General features: G+C 31.8%; 1 protein-coding gene across 1 annotated transcript; it reads left to right on the top strand.

Moving 5' to 3' along the window:
• Positions 1–10,174: 10,174 nt before the first annotated feature.
• On the top strand, positions 10,175–11,311 carry LOC127712823 (FMRFamide peptide receptor frpr-18-like). The gene has a single exon (XM_052219430.1). The coding sequence runs from the start codon at positions 10,175–10,177 to the stop codon at positions 11,309–11,311; it is 1,137 nt and encodes a 378-aa protein (XP_052075390.1).
• The last annotated feature ends 2,597 nt before the right edge of the window (positions 11,312–13,908 follow it).

Raw genomic sequence — 13,908 nt, 5'->3', positions numbered from 1 at the left:
ATGTTGTTCTTTGCTTTTTGAACATTTTCTAAAAACGTTGCATGGCATGTTTTAACAATATGCTTTTTTGATATTTTAACAATATTTCTTTATAATATTTGATGAAAACATTTTGAAAACGTTACGCGTTTGATATTGAGAAAATGTATTTATAAATCATTTTGTTGCTAATAATTTACCCACATTTTAAAATAATATTATGAAAACATTTACGCGAAAATATTTAATAGAAACTGTTTAAACATTATTTAGCAAACATTCATTTAGGTTATGGAATAAGAACTTTATTTTATCAAAGGACAGAAAGCTTGAAGCTGTACTTCCCATATATAGCTTTATATAATGTACGTATTGCTATTTATATAAAAAAATATTTATAAATGTTATGCATTTCTTATTACTGCTATATTGTATATAGTGTTGACCAAGACAACAAAGAAATCAGTCCAATAGGTGATTAGAAAAACAATGTCAGATGCTACACATGATCAAACAAGAGATGAAGAAATACTTCTCAAAAATGTTTTGTTGAATGCGTAGAAAAAAAAACCACAAAGATATTTAAAATCTGAAAAAAAGAATACCTCTCTGTAAGCGAAACCATTACTAATTGTAAAGTGTTCATTATGTTCAAGGCAAAACTTCAGGATTTGGAATTTTTATATTAACACAAAGACAATATGATGTACACTTTCAAGTAAAACATAGTCAAGCCTTAAAAGGTAAATTCAATTTATTTGCTATTTATACTTTTCTATTTACAACTAAAATCCAACAGTGCTTTTAATAGACTTTAGCACGAATCTACACATAATAGCATAGTTCAATAAAGGTGTTTTAAAATCATCATTACCTTATTCTAGTAAATATCAAAAGCCAAAAAAAAAAAAAAAGAAATCAGAGGTCTCGGGTTCACCTACAGCTTTTGTTCTTTTTAAAGATAGCAACTTGTTTATATATGGATATGATGTCCGTTTTAGAATTTGTGACTCTTAATTATGTTATTTTTGTAGCTTTGTATATTGTTGCATTGACGTTTTCCTTCTTGTATCACCGCGTTTTATCCGTCTTTAAGTGTATAATCGAGCCTCCAAATCATTTCATGTAAACGAATTATTTGTTTTGGAATGAGATAAATTAACAGAGAAAAAAATCTACAAATGAAAAACAACATTTAAAATGCACTTCCAATTCATTTAGATATATAGCTATTTTGATTTTTTTCGAAATGAACATTCCCATATTATTAATCCTGCTAATCAAAGTGACAGAACTGGTAACTTGAAACCTTTGTTTTCCTAACAAATTCAAAATCTCACCTATAATGTTACTGATCTGCTACAAATATGGCTTTATTTTCAGTTAGTTATATTAAACTATATGGATACAAATATTCTTATGATTTGATTCTGTAGGGCAAAAAAAAAAAAAAATAAAAAAAAAATAAAATTGGACAATTGTACGCATGTGGTCGACTATTTATTTAATTAAAACGGACGGATCAATTTTCAGATAAAAATACACAATGGAATATGAGTTGGAAAAGGTTAATTTTTTGAACGCGATGTCAAGGGCCAATTCATCGTATTTTTACAGCAATTTCATTTTTGCAAAATTTAACACAGAAGTTAATTAAATAGCATTAATGCATGCTCAAATTATAATCCTCTTTTAAACACTAGTCATGTCTTTCTATGAATTTCTCAATGAATTGAAGTACAACCATAAGACTGAAGGAAATTGAAATTTAGGAAATCACAAATGGAATGTTTGTTATCATGATGATATCGTAAGGAACAAACAAAAAACAAAATGGGAGTTTCCATTCTATCAAAGGTATACAGGGAAAAGTCAACGCATGTTTTACGCATGCAAAAACAAAAAATATTTGCGACCATTTTTTTTTTTTGCGTTTAACACACAATGTTTTATTTGACATGCATATAACAGACATACAAAAATATACATTTAAAATACGTTATAAAACTCATTAAAATATATCATGTGTTAAAAAGTTGTTTCTTCATGCGCATACTATAAGAGACTAAAAAAAGATATTGAATTCAAACAAACAGAAATAATTGAGTTCGAAATTTAGTTCTAGATGAAAATTATTCAGAACGGTACAATTAAGCAGTTTTACATCACATATATAATTTCCTACGTAATACGCATGTTTGAATTACTGAAAATTTATTACATCGGGGTTTTCGATATCACAAACTAGTCAAAACATTTACTAAATTTTATCATCGGTACAAGGACATCATTCGTAAATATATATCAACATGCAGACATCTTATACGTTCAGGTATTTCACATCCAATATTTTATGATACATGTAATATTCTTTACTAAGCACAAAAATGTCGGCATTCACCTCAAAAGCTAACCAAATCTTTAACAGACTTGTTCGGAAAGGATATAGTTACGATACTGTTGTCAAGTCATTAAGGATTGCATATTTTGGTTATAATATTGATTCAATCATAGGGTCTTTCCATCGGAAATAAACACATTTATTCTAAAACCAGTTGTTTGCATGATACGGGTTATGTTCTTCTCATATATTTTATGATGGTATGATACTAAACCCCTAACGGGAGGGATTGTACTTGATTTTCATATGATGAAGACATAATCTTTCAATCAGTTTAATTGAGGTTTGGAGCTGGCATGTCAGTAACTGCTAATAGTCCTTTATTAATTTATGTATCATTGTCATTTTGCTTAGTTTCTTTTGTTACCTATTCTGGCATCAGACTCGAACTTCTTTTAAACTGAGTTTTACTGTGTGTATTGCTAAGTGTTTCTAGAGGTATAAGGGGAGGGTTGAGATCTCACAAAACATGTTTAACCCCACCCCATTTTTGCGCCTGTCCCCAGTCAGGAGCCTCTGGTCTTTGTTAGTCTTTGTATGTTTTTTTTTAATTTTAGTTCATTTATATGTTTTGGAGTTTAGTGTGACGTCCATTTTCACTGAACTAGTACACAATTCTAATTAGGGGCCAGCTGAGGACCACCTCCGGGTGCGGGATTTTCTCGCTGCATTGAAGACCCATTGATGGCCTTCGGCTGTTGTCTGCTCTTTGGTCGGGTTATTGTCTCGTTGACATATTCCCCATTTCCATTCTCAGTTTTATTGAAACATGCGAGGTCAGAGCAGTTAACATGAATTTCCGAACTCACGCTTTACGTAAATATATAAATATGCTTGGCACGTTTTCCTTTGTAACAAGATCGAAGATTAAAGCAATTAGACCATAAATTCTTATCAGTGGAAGTTTTAACAATATTTTGCAATAGTATTAAAACATTTGACTTTTCATGCAATAGTATTAAAACATTTGACTTTTCTACACTTTACACAAGTATTCCCCATTCCAAACTAAAAGACAAATTGAAAGAGTTGGTATAACTTTGTTCCATTAAAAAGAATGGCGAACGTAGATACAAGTATCTTGTCTTGGGGAGGGATAATCCTACTTTGGAAAGAATCACTCTGATTTCCAAAAAAAATTCTCTGAAACTGACATTATCAAGATGCTTGATTTCTTGATTGACAACATATTTGTTACGTTTGGAGGACGTGTTTTTTCAACAGACTGTCGTAAATCCAATGGGAACTAACTGTGCCCCTCTTCTTGTCGACTTATTTCTTTATTATTATGAGGCTGACTTCATACAGGAACTTCTTAGGAAGAAAGATAAGAAGTTAGCAATTTCCTTTAGCTTTACGTTCCGCTATATAGATGATGTTCTCTCACTAAATAAAACAAAATTTGGTGACTATGTTGAACGAATCTATCCCATCGAACTAGAGATAAGTATACTAAAGATACAGTTAAGTCTGCCTCATATTTTGACTTACATCTAGAAATTGACAATGAGGGTCGGTTGAAAACAAAACTTTACGACAAACGCGATTTTTTCAGCTTCCCAATTATGATCTTTCCATTTCTATGTAGCAACATTCCAGCAGCGCCTGCATACGGAGTACATATCTCGCAATTGATACGATATTCCCGGGCTTGTATTTCCTATCATGATTTCCTTGATAGAGGATTGCTGCTCACAAGGAAGCTATTAAACCAAGAGTTCCAAATAGTGAAGTTGAAATCATCCATTCGTAAATTTTACAGACGCCATCACGAGTTGGTTGACCGTTATGGAATAACCGTTTCACAGATGATATCGGATATGTTCCTTATGTCGTAACTACAATACCCTTCACTTTTCACAAATGTGACCTACCGAATAAGACTATTTACCGGATTTGTAATAACATAAGCAACACGACGGGTGCCACATGTGGAGCAGGATCTGCTTACCCTTTTGGAGCACCTGATATCAATCCCAGTTTTTAGTGAGGTTCGTGTTGCTTAGTCTTTAGTTTTCTATGTTGTTTCATCTGTACTATTATTTGTCTGTTTGTCTTTTTATTTGTTGCCATGGCGTTGTCAGTTTGTTTTCGATCTATGAGTTTGACTGTCCTCTGGTATCTTTTGTCCCTCTTTTGGAGCATCTATAAAAGATTTTTGAAAAAATTGATCATACGAGGTATTATATGATATGTTATCTCGATTTTATTAAATTTGTATAATTTGCTTGCAACTGCGCAAATATTTATTTAAAATGTCAGTATAATGTCTTGTTATGGTTTCAAAGTTCTTCCAATTGACAGTCATTACAATTTCATTAAATTGTTCTGTTTCATAACGCGAACAATATGCTTTTCACAATGTTTCAGTTTTAAACTATTTTGCGTGTGATATCGTAAAAAGAAACACTGAAAAAAATTATCACTTTTTTAGCTATTAAGAATCACCATCAATCAAATTGATACATTATGTGACACAATCAGCGGAAAACAGCAACTTCCGTTCCTTGTCGTATCCCTGTAATAGCAAATAATTGCAGGCATGAAAAAACGGATATTGTTTAATAAACATTTGCTGTTATACAATTTTGAAAATTAATTTAAGTTCAGGTATATATCTGCTTTATGCTTTATTCCTTGTCCGGAATGGGCTATACTTTAGGTCCTTTTTGGTTTGATTTGCTCATCAACATTTGTATTAGATTTGCATATTCAAATACTGCTGAAGAGACATCTGGTGCATTGACATTGGTACCGTTTATGTTATTATATTTGTAAATGAAAAAAAGCTGATTATGTTACTTTTACTTCATATGAGTTCGAAAAACACGCCTTAATAATTTAAACATTACACTTTTTTACTCTGGTCTATCCTTTAAAAATAAAGATAATTATAATTAAAAACCAATTGTTCAGAGAACAATTGAAGGTCTTTCCTCCCATAAAGATCTATTTTGATATAGATCTATTAAAATTCGGTTTAAAATATCATATCCAGCATCAAATGATAGCTTATTGTACACTGATTCCAAAAATATATGGTTTCTATACATTTTTTTCTAAATAATGGAGATACATTATTACTTCCGGTTTGAAAAATGTCACATTCGTTTTTTTTTTTATAGCTTACTTGATTCCAAAAATATATGGTTCAATATACTTTTACATTAAATAAGTACAAAAAAATAGCTACTTCCGGTTTACACATGGTCACTTCCGGTTGGCATTTCCATGGTCAAGTGGCTTGCAACGTAATGCAAAAAGTCCCATGGCTTTATCATGTATACATATGAGGTAAAAGCAAAGGTCAATATCTAGAACGTCAATTTTTTCTATGACCTTAAGCTCAATTTCAAGGTCATAAACCAAGGGCTTCAAATCAAAAGACCATAGGTCTTAATTATATATGGTTAGTGAGTTATATCACTATATGCCTAATTTTTAATATAAGAGGGGAGAAAACTCCAATCTAATGTTAGTGTACCCTTTCAACCAAAATTATGTGTTACGACATGTCGCAACTTACAATTAAGTAAAAATATGTTATCGATATCTTATACGGTTTTTTAAATGAATTGAAAATAAGCCAAAATCAAAATTTAAAATATGACCTTGACCTCTGACCTTGACCTTATTTTCTTTTTTTTTGGACCAAGGACCTCAAATCAAAAGATCCTAGGTCTCTATCACTTATGGTTTACAAGATAGAAATGCATATCACTTATATCAAATGCATAAGGGGAAATAACTCTCATATGGAGTGTTCGTATGGCTTCGGTCAAAATTGGACAAATCATGCGAAGGATATAACGAGCAATTTTATAAAATAAATTTGTCGCTTTCTTATACGGTTACGGAGGAGATGCAGTCACAAGGAAAACAGTGTTCGGGGAGATAACTCCTACAACGAAAAATATTCTGTAACGCAGGGTGAATTTCAAAGGCGCATAAACTGTTCGATATCATATACCAAACATCTAAGCTACATCTTGCCTAACAAAATTCATAAGCAAGAAATAAAAGTGGCAGAAGAAGAAAAAAAAAATAAATATAAATCAATTGTTGAACGGTCTTTCCCCTCCGAAACATGATTAATTGGTTTTTTGGTTGGTTGGTTGGTTGGTTGGTTGGTCGGTTGGTCGATTGATTGATTGATTGATTGATTGATTGCATGGCACTTTCTCTGTGCGACGCAGCTTACTTAAATAACGCCTATATTCTGACCGAACGTGACTGCGTACTTATACATCCCGCACAGCCAAACGGACGCCTGAGATGTCCTCATAAAAATTGATCCTAGCATCATTCGTTTATAAATTTTCTCTAGTTTCTATGTTACCTCGGACTTCCATTTTTCATCTATTTGTTGTGTATGCATTTTGATTGAATTTGTAGGAAAACGGAGTAAATTTTATCTTGGAAGTTTTATTTTCCTTATTTGGATATGGAATGTTTTATTCTAAATTTAGGTCCGCGCGAGAGATGGTGTTGTGAAGTCACGTGACCCTCGAATATATATGTCTGGAGTTAGAATATTAGGGGAGACCGTTGAACAGAGCACATGTGTACTGATTGGACAAACATGATCACTATTGGTTTTATAATTACAGGTCATTGATGACGGATCATGCATGCATCTTACGTATACATGTTTACGGGAGCACAGATTTGTATTTTAATGCATGATTAAAAAATCTGATTGTAGGATTTCAGCAATATTTACGATTTTTCTACGTCATTGAATTTTATTTCTCAATCAAGCGGACCGCGTCTAACGGGAACATGAATTGGAGCCGATTTTTGCAGGAATGAATTTCTATTAAAGAAGTTTGTACATCAGAAGGATTGCATTTTTACAGTAAAATGTACAGGACTGAACTTCAAGGCGAAATGGGATTCTTCAAAGTAGAAGAAAAAAAAAAATAGAAAAAAAAGGGGGGAGGTGGCGGATGGTGGACCTTGGTTGATAAATTAAGATAAGATGCATGTATACATGATGATAAGTTCATTTTGTTCATTTTACTATTTCAGTGGCATGGAACCCCTAAAACAATGACGTTTACCATTTTGACAAAAACGTTCCAGTTATATCATGTCGCGACTAACATTTTGGTCAATTTTTTTTTATACGTCTTACGGTTTACGTGTTACAAAAACATAACGACAAATTAATTTGGTAAAGGCAGATAACTCCTTTAAGATCTCACTAGATCGCTTCGATCCAAATTAGGCAAAAATTCCTGAGGATGTAACAAACAATTTAGAAAAAGAATTTTGTCGATATCTTTTTTTGTTACGAAGGAGATGCACACACTTGATAAACAGTGAATAGGGAGATAACTCTTACAAAGAAAATTGTTCGTCTTAGCAGGGTGAAATTTAAAAGCGCATAACCTATACGATACAATATGAGAAATATCTAAGCGACATATTGCGAAACAAATATTTATCGCGAGAACAAAATTAGGCGGAAGAAAAAAAAAAATAATCAGAAGAAAACCAATAGGTCTTTCCACAGAAAAGTGGAAAGACCTAATAATAATTATTATATTAATGATAAACTCCTTATTCTAATTGAGTATACACAATGTAAGTTGCAAGAAACTAAGCTTCCCTAAGGCTTTCTTATACAAATTTCAAAACATCAAAAATATATTAGTACTTAGTGATAAGTTACAACAATAAAGTACTAGATCAATGTTAAATTAAATAAAATAAATTAACTGTTTGCAAAACTTTGAATACTAGATCAATGTTCAATTAAATTAAATAAATTAACAATTTGCAAAACTTTAAATGTTTCTAAATGCTAAGGATTCTCTCCCCCAGGAATAGATTACCTAAGCTGTATTTGACAAAACAAAGAATAAAGTACTAGATCAATGTTAATTTACCATAATAAAGTACTAGATCAATGTAATTTACAATAATTAAGTACTAGTTCATTGAACTAGTACAGAACAAGTACACATTTTTGTTTAGGGGCCAACTAAAACCCGCTTCCGGCTGCGGGATTTTTTCGCTGTGTTGAAGAACCATTGGTGGCCTTCGACTGTTTTCTGCTCTTTGGTCGGGTTGTTGTCTCTTTGACACATTCCCCATTTCCATTCTCAATTTTATAGATCAATGTTAGTTTACAATAATAAAGTAATAGATCAATGTGTCATTATCAAAACAGTTTTAAAAAAGGTACTTGTAGTTAAATGAAAAAAAAATATACAGATCAAAATAATATATAGTAGAAACAGTAACTTAACAGGACTGTGTCATGACTTCTTGATTCTTTGTTTAAAAAAAGAAGTAATACTAAGTTATTTTACAAAGAATTGATGGATGGTAGGATTCCATAAGGAAAATTATAAAAGAGGAAAAAGGCGTTTAAGCTACTTGCACAATTTATCAATTACCAACCAAACAGCTAGTTATCTTAAAACAAGTAGGCCTGGGCATGGCCAATGAGGAGATAACTCAAGTATGATCTTTAGGGTCAACTCTGTTTTTTGGAAAGTGGTTGAGGCGGTAAACCTATATACATTGTTTTTTGGCGAAAACCTATTTCGTAATGTTTTATATTATTTATTCATTTAGATTCATATGTTTTGTTATAATTATTATAATTTTTAAAGTTTTGTTTTGCAAATTCTTTTATATTGTACTAATTAAATAATATTATTTTTTTCAATATAGAAAGGAGCAGAAACAACTTGCATCGCGTTGAATTTACCTTTTCCCTTTTGCCAATTGAAGCCTACATTGCACTTGTCTAAAAGTAATATTTGGATTTGAAAATGACAAAAGAATTTTGACCATTTATTGCATTGTTGTTGACTTAATAGGAATCTGAAAGTTCGAATGCCTATGCATGACATATCGATAGGACATGCTCATTGGATTCGCTAGCTTCTTTTAACTTCTTTTTTCATTCGTCGTCATACGTCTTTTCGTCGCCATATAACTTCAATGAAAAATGAAATTGGTAAAAATAAATTTACCGGGTTAGTCCGACAAACTAGTATTTAACAAATAGTTATAGTACATGAGAAAAAATAAACTTTTGTACTAGTTATTAAGCTAAAATAAACCAACTATAATGTTATAAACTTTTACGTATCATGATACGTATGTTTACAAAAACAATTGATTTTTTGTTTTTTAATAGAGGTCGGTCATTTAAAAACGTATCAACCGTATCATATACGTTGACGTATACGCATCTGCAGATATACCAAAAACTATTAAGTGATCCCGAACTCAAGACTTTTATACGTTTTCCCTCTTTCCCTCTGGTATCTTTCGCCCCTCTTTTGCAACAATTAAGTCAGCTACACAATTAAATACTAGCATTAGAAATTAATCAGTTGCCCATCTGCATTATTGAAAGAATATACAATTAAAGCTCGGGATCAAATAATGTTTTTTGGTAAATCTGCAGATGCGTATACGTCAAAGTATATGATACGGTTGATACGTCTTAAAATGACCGACCTCTATTCGGCTATGTTATGTTATTATACCATTCCATATATACGTGAACAAACTTATTACTGTTGCGGATTATTTTATGGGATCAATAATTCCTCCACAATGTTTTCATAATGAAGATTCAATGACTTATAATTTAAGATCACAGAAGAGATGTATTCTTTTAGTTTGAATTTATCTGAGATAATGATTGACTGTAGGTGTTGCTGAATCAATCACGTGATATTCCGCTATGCATTTAAAAGACGCAAGTTCTGTCCATTTCTCCCTGAAGTCTACAAAACCATTTTACAGTATTATAAATCTTTCGAAATGAATAGCAATGCGACGTGTATAGACAATATCACAACTGTTACACCGTTAGTCAGATTAGAATATTTAGTACTACCCGTAGAAACTGTTCGTTTAGTTAGAAATATTTGTTATCTTGGAATTACACCATGTTTGGTAATCATTGGACTAATTCTGAACTTATTTTGTTTTATGCTGTTTTGTAAAATAGGGAACAGATCTTCAACTGTTATCATGTTATTTGCAATAACAGTAACAGATGTTTTTACATTAGTGAACGGAGGTCTCAATTCTATATTTTATGCTTCACAAACGTATGAGGTGCCTCTCACTAAAGACCAACAGAGAATTACAGCCCCTATATATTCTACATACTTGAATTCTCTTCCTGGAAGAATCGGAAACTTTATCACATTCCTTATTTCACTTGAAAGGCTTTTCTGCGTATTGCAGCCACTGAAGATCCGTATGTACTCGACCAAGCGAAACTCATATATTACTGTATGCGTGGCATTCATTTTACCAGCAGTCTCCGGTATACCAAATCTGTTCCTTTATGATACTGAAAAGGTTTTTTCAAATATCACAGGTCAGTTTACAACCGTTTTAAAAGCAACATCTTATGGTAAGGATAAAGAACTAACAAATACAGTATACATAACACAGGAAATATTATGGCGTTATCTACCTGTCATTGGGGTTACTGTCTCAAGTTCAATCACCGCAATGTTGGTTTTATTGAATGCTAAACGTCGTTTAATAATGGCTATAGCTAGCATAAAATCCAGACCAGAGAGTCACACTATGAATAGAGAAAGCCAGGTCACAAGAATGTTGTTGGTTGTAACTATCGTATTTGTTCTATGTCAACTGCCAGGAACCATACTACGTATGATCATAAATATCCACCCTGCCATGACTCCTATGCGTTACTTAAACAATGTATACGAAGTTGCATTCCCGATAACATATGTTATGTTACTCATTAACTCAGTCGTGAATTTCATCATCTATTACAATACGAGCACTATATACAGGGCAAAAATAAGGCAAATGTTCAACTGGTCGTCATCTGATAAAAAGAAGAGTACTTATTCAATGTCTTATAGTCATACTAACTGTTCCTTTATACCCGATCACAAAGACAGTGATTTCTAGCGACTCGGACATTTCAAACACTACCTTTACTGTGAATTTATCGTATTATGTGAGTAATCTGTAACTGTTAATCAATCAATGGCAATGTTTCACTTATACTTATTGATGTACTAAAATTGTTTGTCGTTTTATGGTATTATCGTTTACTCGTGTTTAGTACAATTACTGTATGAATGACTATAATTATTTTCTTTTATACATACATGTAGTATTAATGGCTTCTTTTTATTGTTATTGAAAATAAAATTTGAGAAATGTTTAACAGTTTTATAACTCCATTTTAGGAATGGGAATATATTGCAATTAACTGGTCTGTTCATTTCGGATCTGTCGGATACCATCGTCCTATTTGTTATTTCTAATATGTTAATTGCACTGAAATTTTTTTCTTCACATTTTTACTATATTACTCAACAGAATGACTTAATATTTGGTCAGCTAAACAGAAATGATGAGTTGTACATTACATTACAACTGCGCTCATTTTGGATATGTCATACACCTACTTTCTGATGACGAGTTGGGTATGTTTAGCACGGCAACGCGCGAATACTTGTTATCAATAGGTGAAGAAAAAAAAAAAAAAAACTCCAAGGTAAATTTTACTGGGCCAGCAATTAATTGAAAATGTACATTGACTTTGTCAGAAATGAAAATAGAATTAAAGATACAATAAAATATACCCTGGTACAGCATAAATCAAAAACAAAAACAAGCAAAAAAGAATCAATTCAAAACATAAAACAAAGTTTTTGAATTGAAACGAACAAACATAAATGAGTTCAAATCTTTTTCTGTTTTAACATTAGGTAGAAAGTTAAGAAAGTTAAGATATAGCAGTTAAAAGAGCGACAAAAATAAGAAAAAAAAAAAAGAAAAAAAAATTGCGAATTTTTTTCATTGAATATCATGAATATATTGTTCTATTTCTCAACAGGAATCTTCAGTTTTATTAAATGGCGGAAGTCATTAATTTTGAATAGTGAAGATAAACAGATTTCTTGATGAGAAAAAAAACAACATAGTCATGGATTACGACCCAGCGTTTGTTTGATATATAAAAAGTACCATTTCGGGACTAATCTTTTTTCAAAACTTCAATTAATGATTTTGGCGGGAAAAAAAAAGAAACAAAAAAAAAAAGAAACAAGTAAAAATATGCTAATAACATTAAAAGAGAGGCGAAAGATACCAAATGGACATTCAAATTCATAAGTCAAAAATAAACTAACAACGCCATGGCTAAAAAAGAAAAAGACAAATAGACAAACAACAGTACAGAAAACACAACGGTAGAAAACTAAAGACTAAGCAACATGAATCCAACCAAAACTGGGTGTGATCTCATTTACTTTACCGATGGTTTATTGATTTGATGTTGTCTTAGGTTTAGATACGAGTCAATTACCAATCAATACTAATCTACGTATTTTTTATGATTAACCGAAGGATGTCGAATGTGGAGCAGGATCTGCTTAACCTTCCAGAGCACTGGAAGGTTAAGCAGATCCTGCTCCACATTCGACATCCTTCGGTTAATCATAAAAAATACGTAGATTAGTATTGATTGGTAATTGACTCGTATCTAAACCTAAGACAACATCAAATCAATAAACCATCGGTAAAGTAAATGTTCTTATCCTTAAAAAGAGAGGCGAAACATACCAAATGGACATTCAAATTCATAAGTCAAAAATAAACTAACAACGCCATGGCTAAAAAAGAAAAAGACAAATAGACAAACAACAGTACATAAAACACAACGTAGAAAACTAAACACTAAGCAACATGAATACAACCAAAACTGGGTGTGATCTCAGGTGCTCTGGAAGGTTAAGCAGATCCTGCTCTACATTCGACATCCTTCGGTTAATCATAAAAAATACGTAGATTAGTATTGATTGGTAATTGACTCGTATCAAACCCTAAGACAACATCAAATCAATAAACCATCGGTAAAGTAAATGTTCTTATCCTTAAAAAGAGAGGCGAAAGATACCAAAGGGACATTCAAACTCACAAGTCGAAAATAAACTGTCATTACCATGGCTAAAAATGAAAAAGACCAACAAACACAAAATAGTACACAAAACACAAAATAAAAAACTAAAGACAGAGCAACACGAACCCCACCAAGAACTGGGGGTGACCTCAGGTACTGCGGAAGGGTAAGCCGATCCTGCTCCACATGTGGCACCCGTTGTCTTAGTAAATTTTGACTCTTTCTGTTTAATTGCATTCGATATTTAGTCCAATGTTTATTTTTATCACTTTCAAAAGATTGGATTTGGAGTTATCTGAAATAGAACATTTGTTTTATGTCGCCACCTCACCCTCTGTCCCGATTTCATATAAAACGCTATGTAGTGTTTTATTTTTTTTATTTTTTTTGAGACATTGAACGTTCAAAATACATGATTTTACAGGAGAGTCATTTTTAAAAAATGACGTATTTCATTTTCTAACTACCTATAGCCATATGATTGGAAACCTGAAAATACCAAAAGATGTGTATTGTTTAAAGAGTATCTAAAAGAACTAAATATTTAATATAAATATAATTTGATCATATTCATTTGGGTTTGAATTGAATTCAC

Source organism: Mytilus californianus, unplaced genomic scaffold, assembly GCF_021869535.1.
Source record: "Mytilus californianus isolate M0D057914Y unplaced genomic scaffold, xbMytCali1.0.p SCAF_8, whole genome shotgun sequence".
In the NCBI taxonomy this organism is placed as follows: Eukaryota; Metazoa; Mollusca; class Bivalvia; order Mytilida; family Mytilidae; genus Mytilus; species Mytilus californianus.
Note: the sequence above shows the minus strand (reverse complement) of the source record. Positions and strands in the feature narration are given on the sequence as shown.

Excerpts from the sequence above, each read along its gene's own strand:
- LOC127712823 (XM_052219430.1), top strand. The coding sequence starts at position 10,175 with ATGAATAGCAATGCGACGTGTATAGACAATATCACAACTGTTACACCG.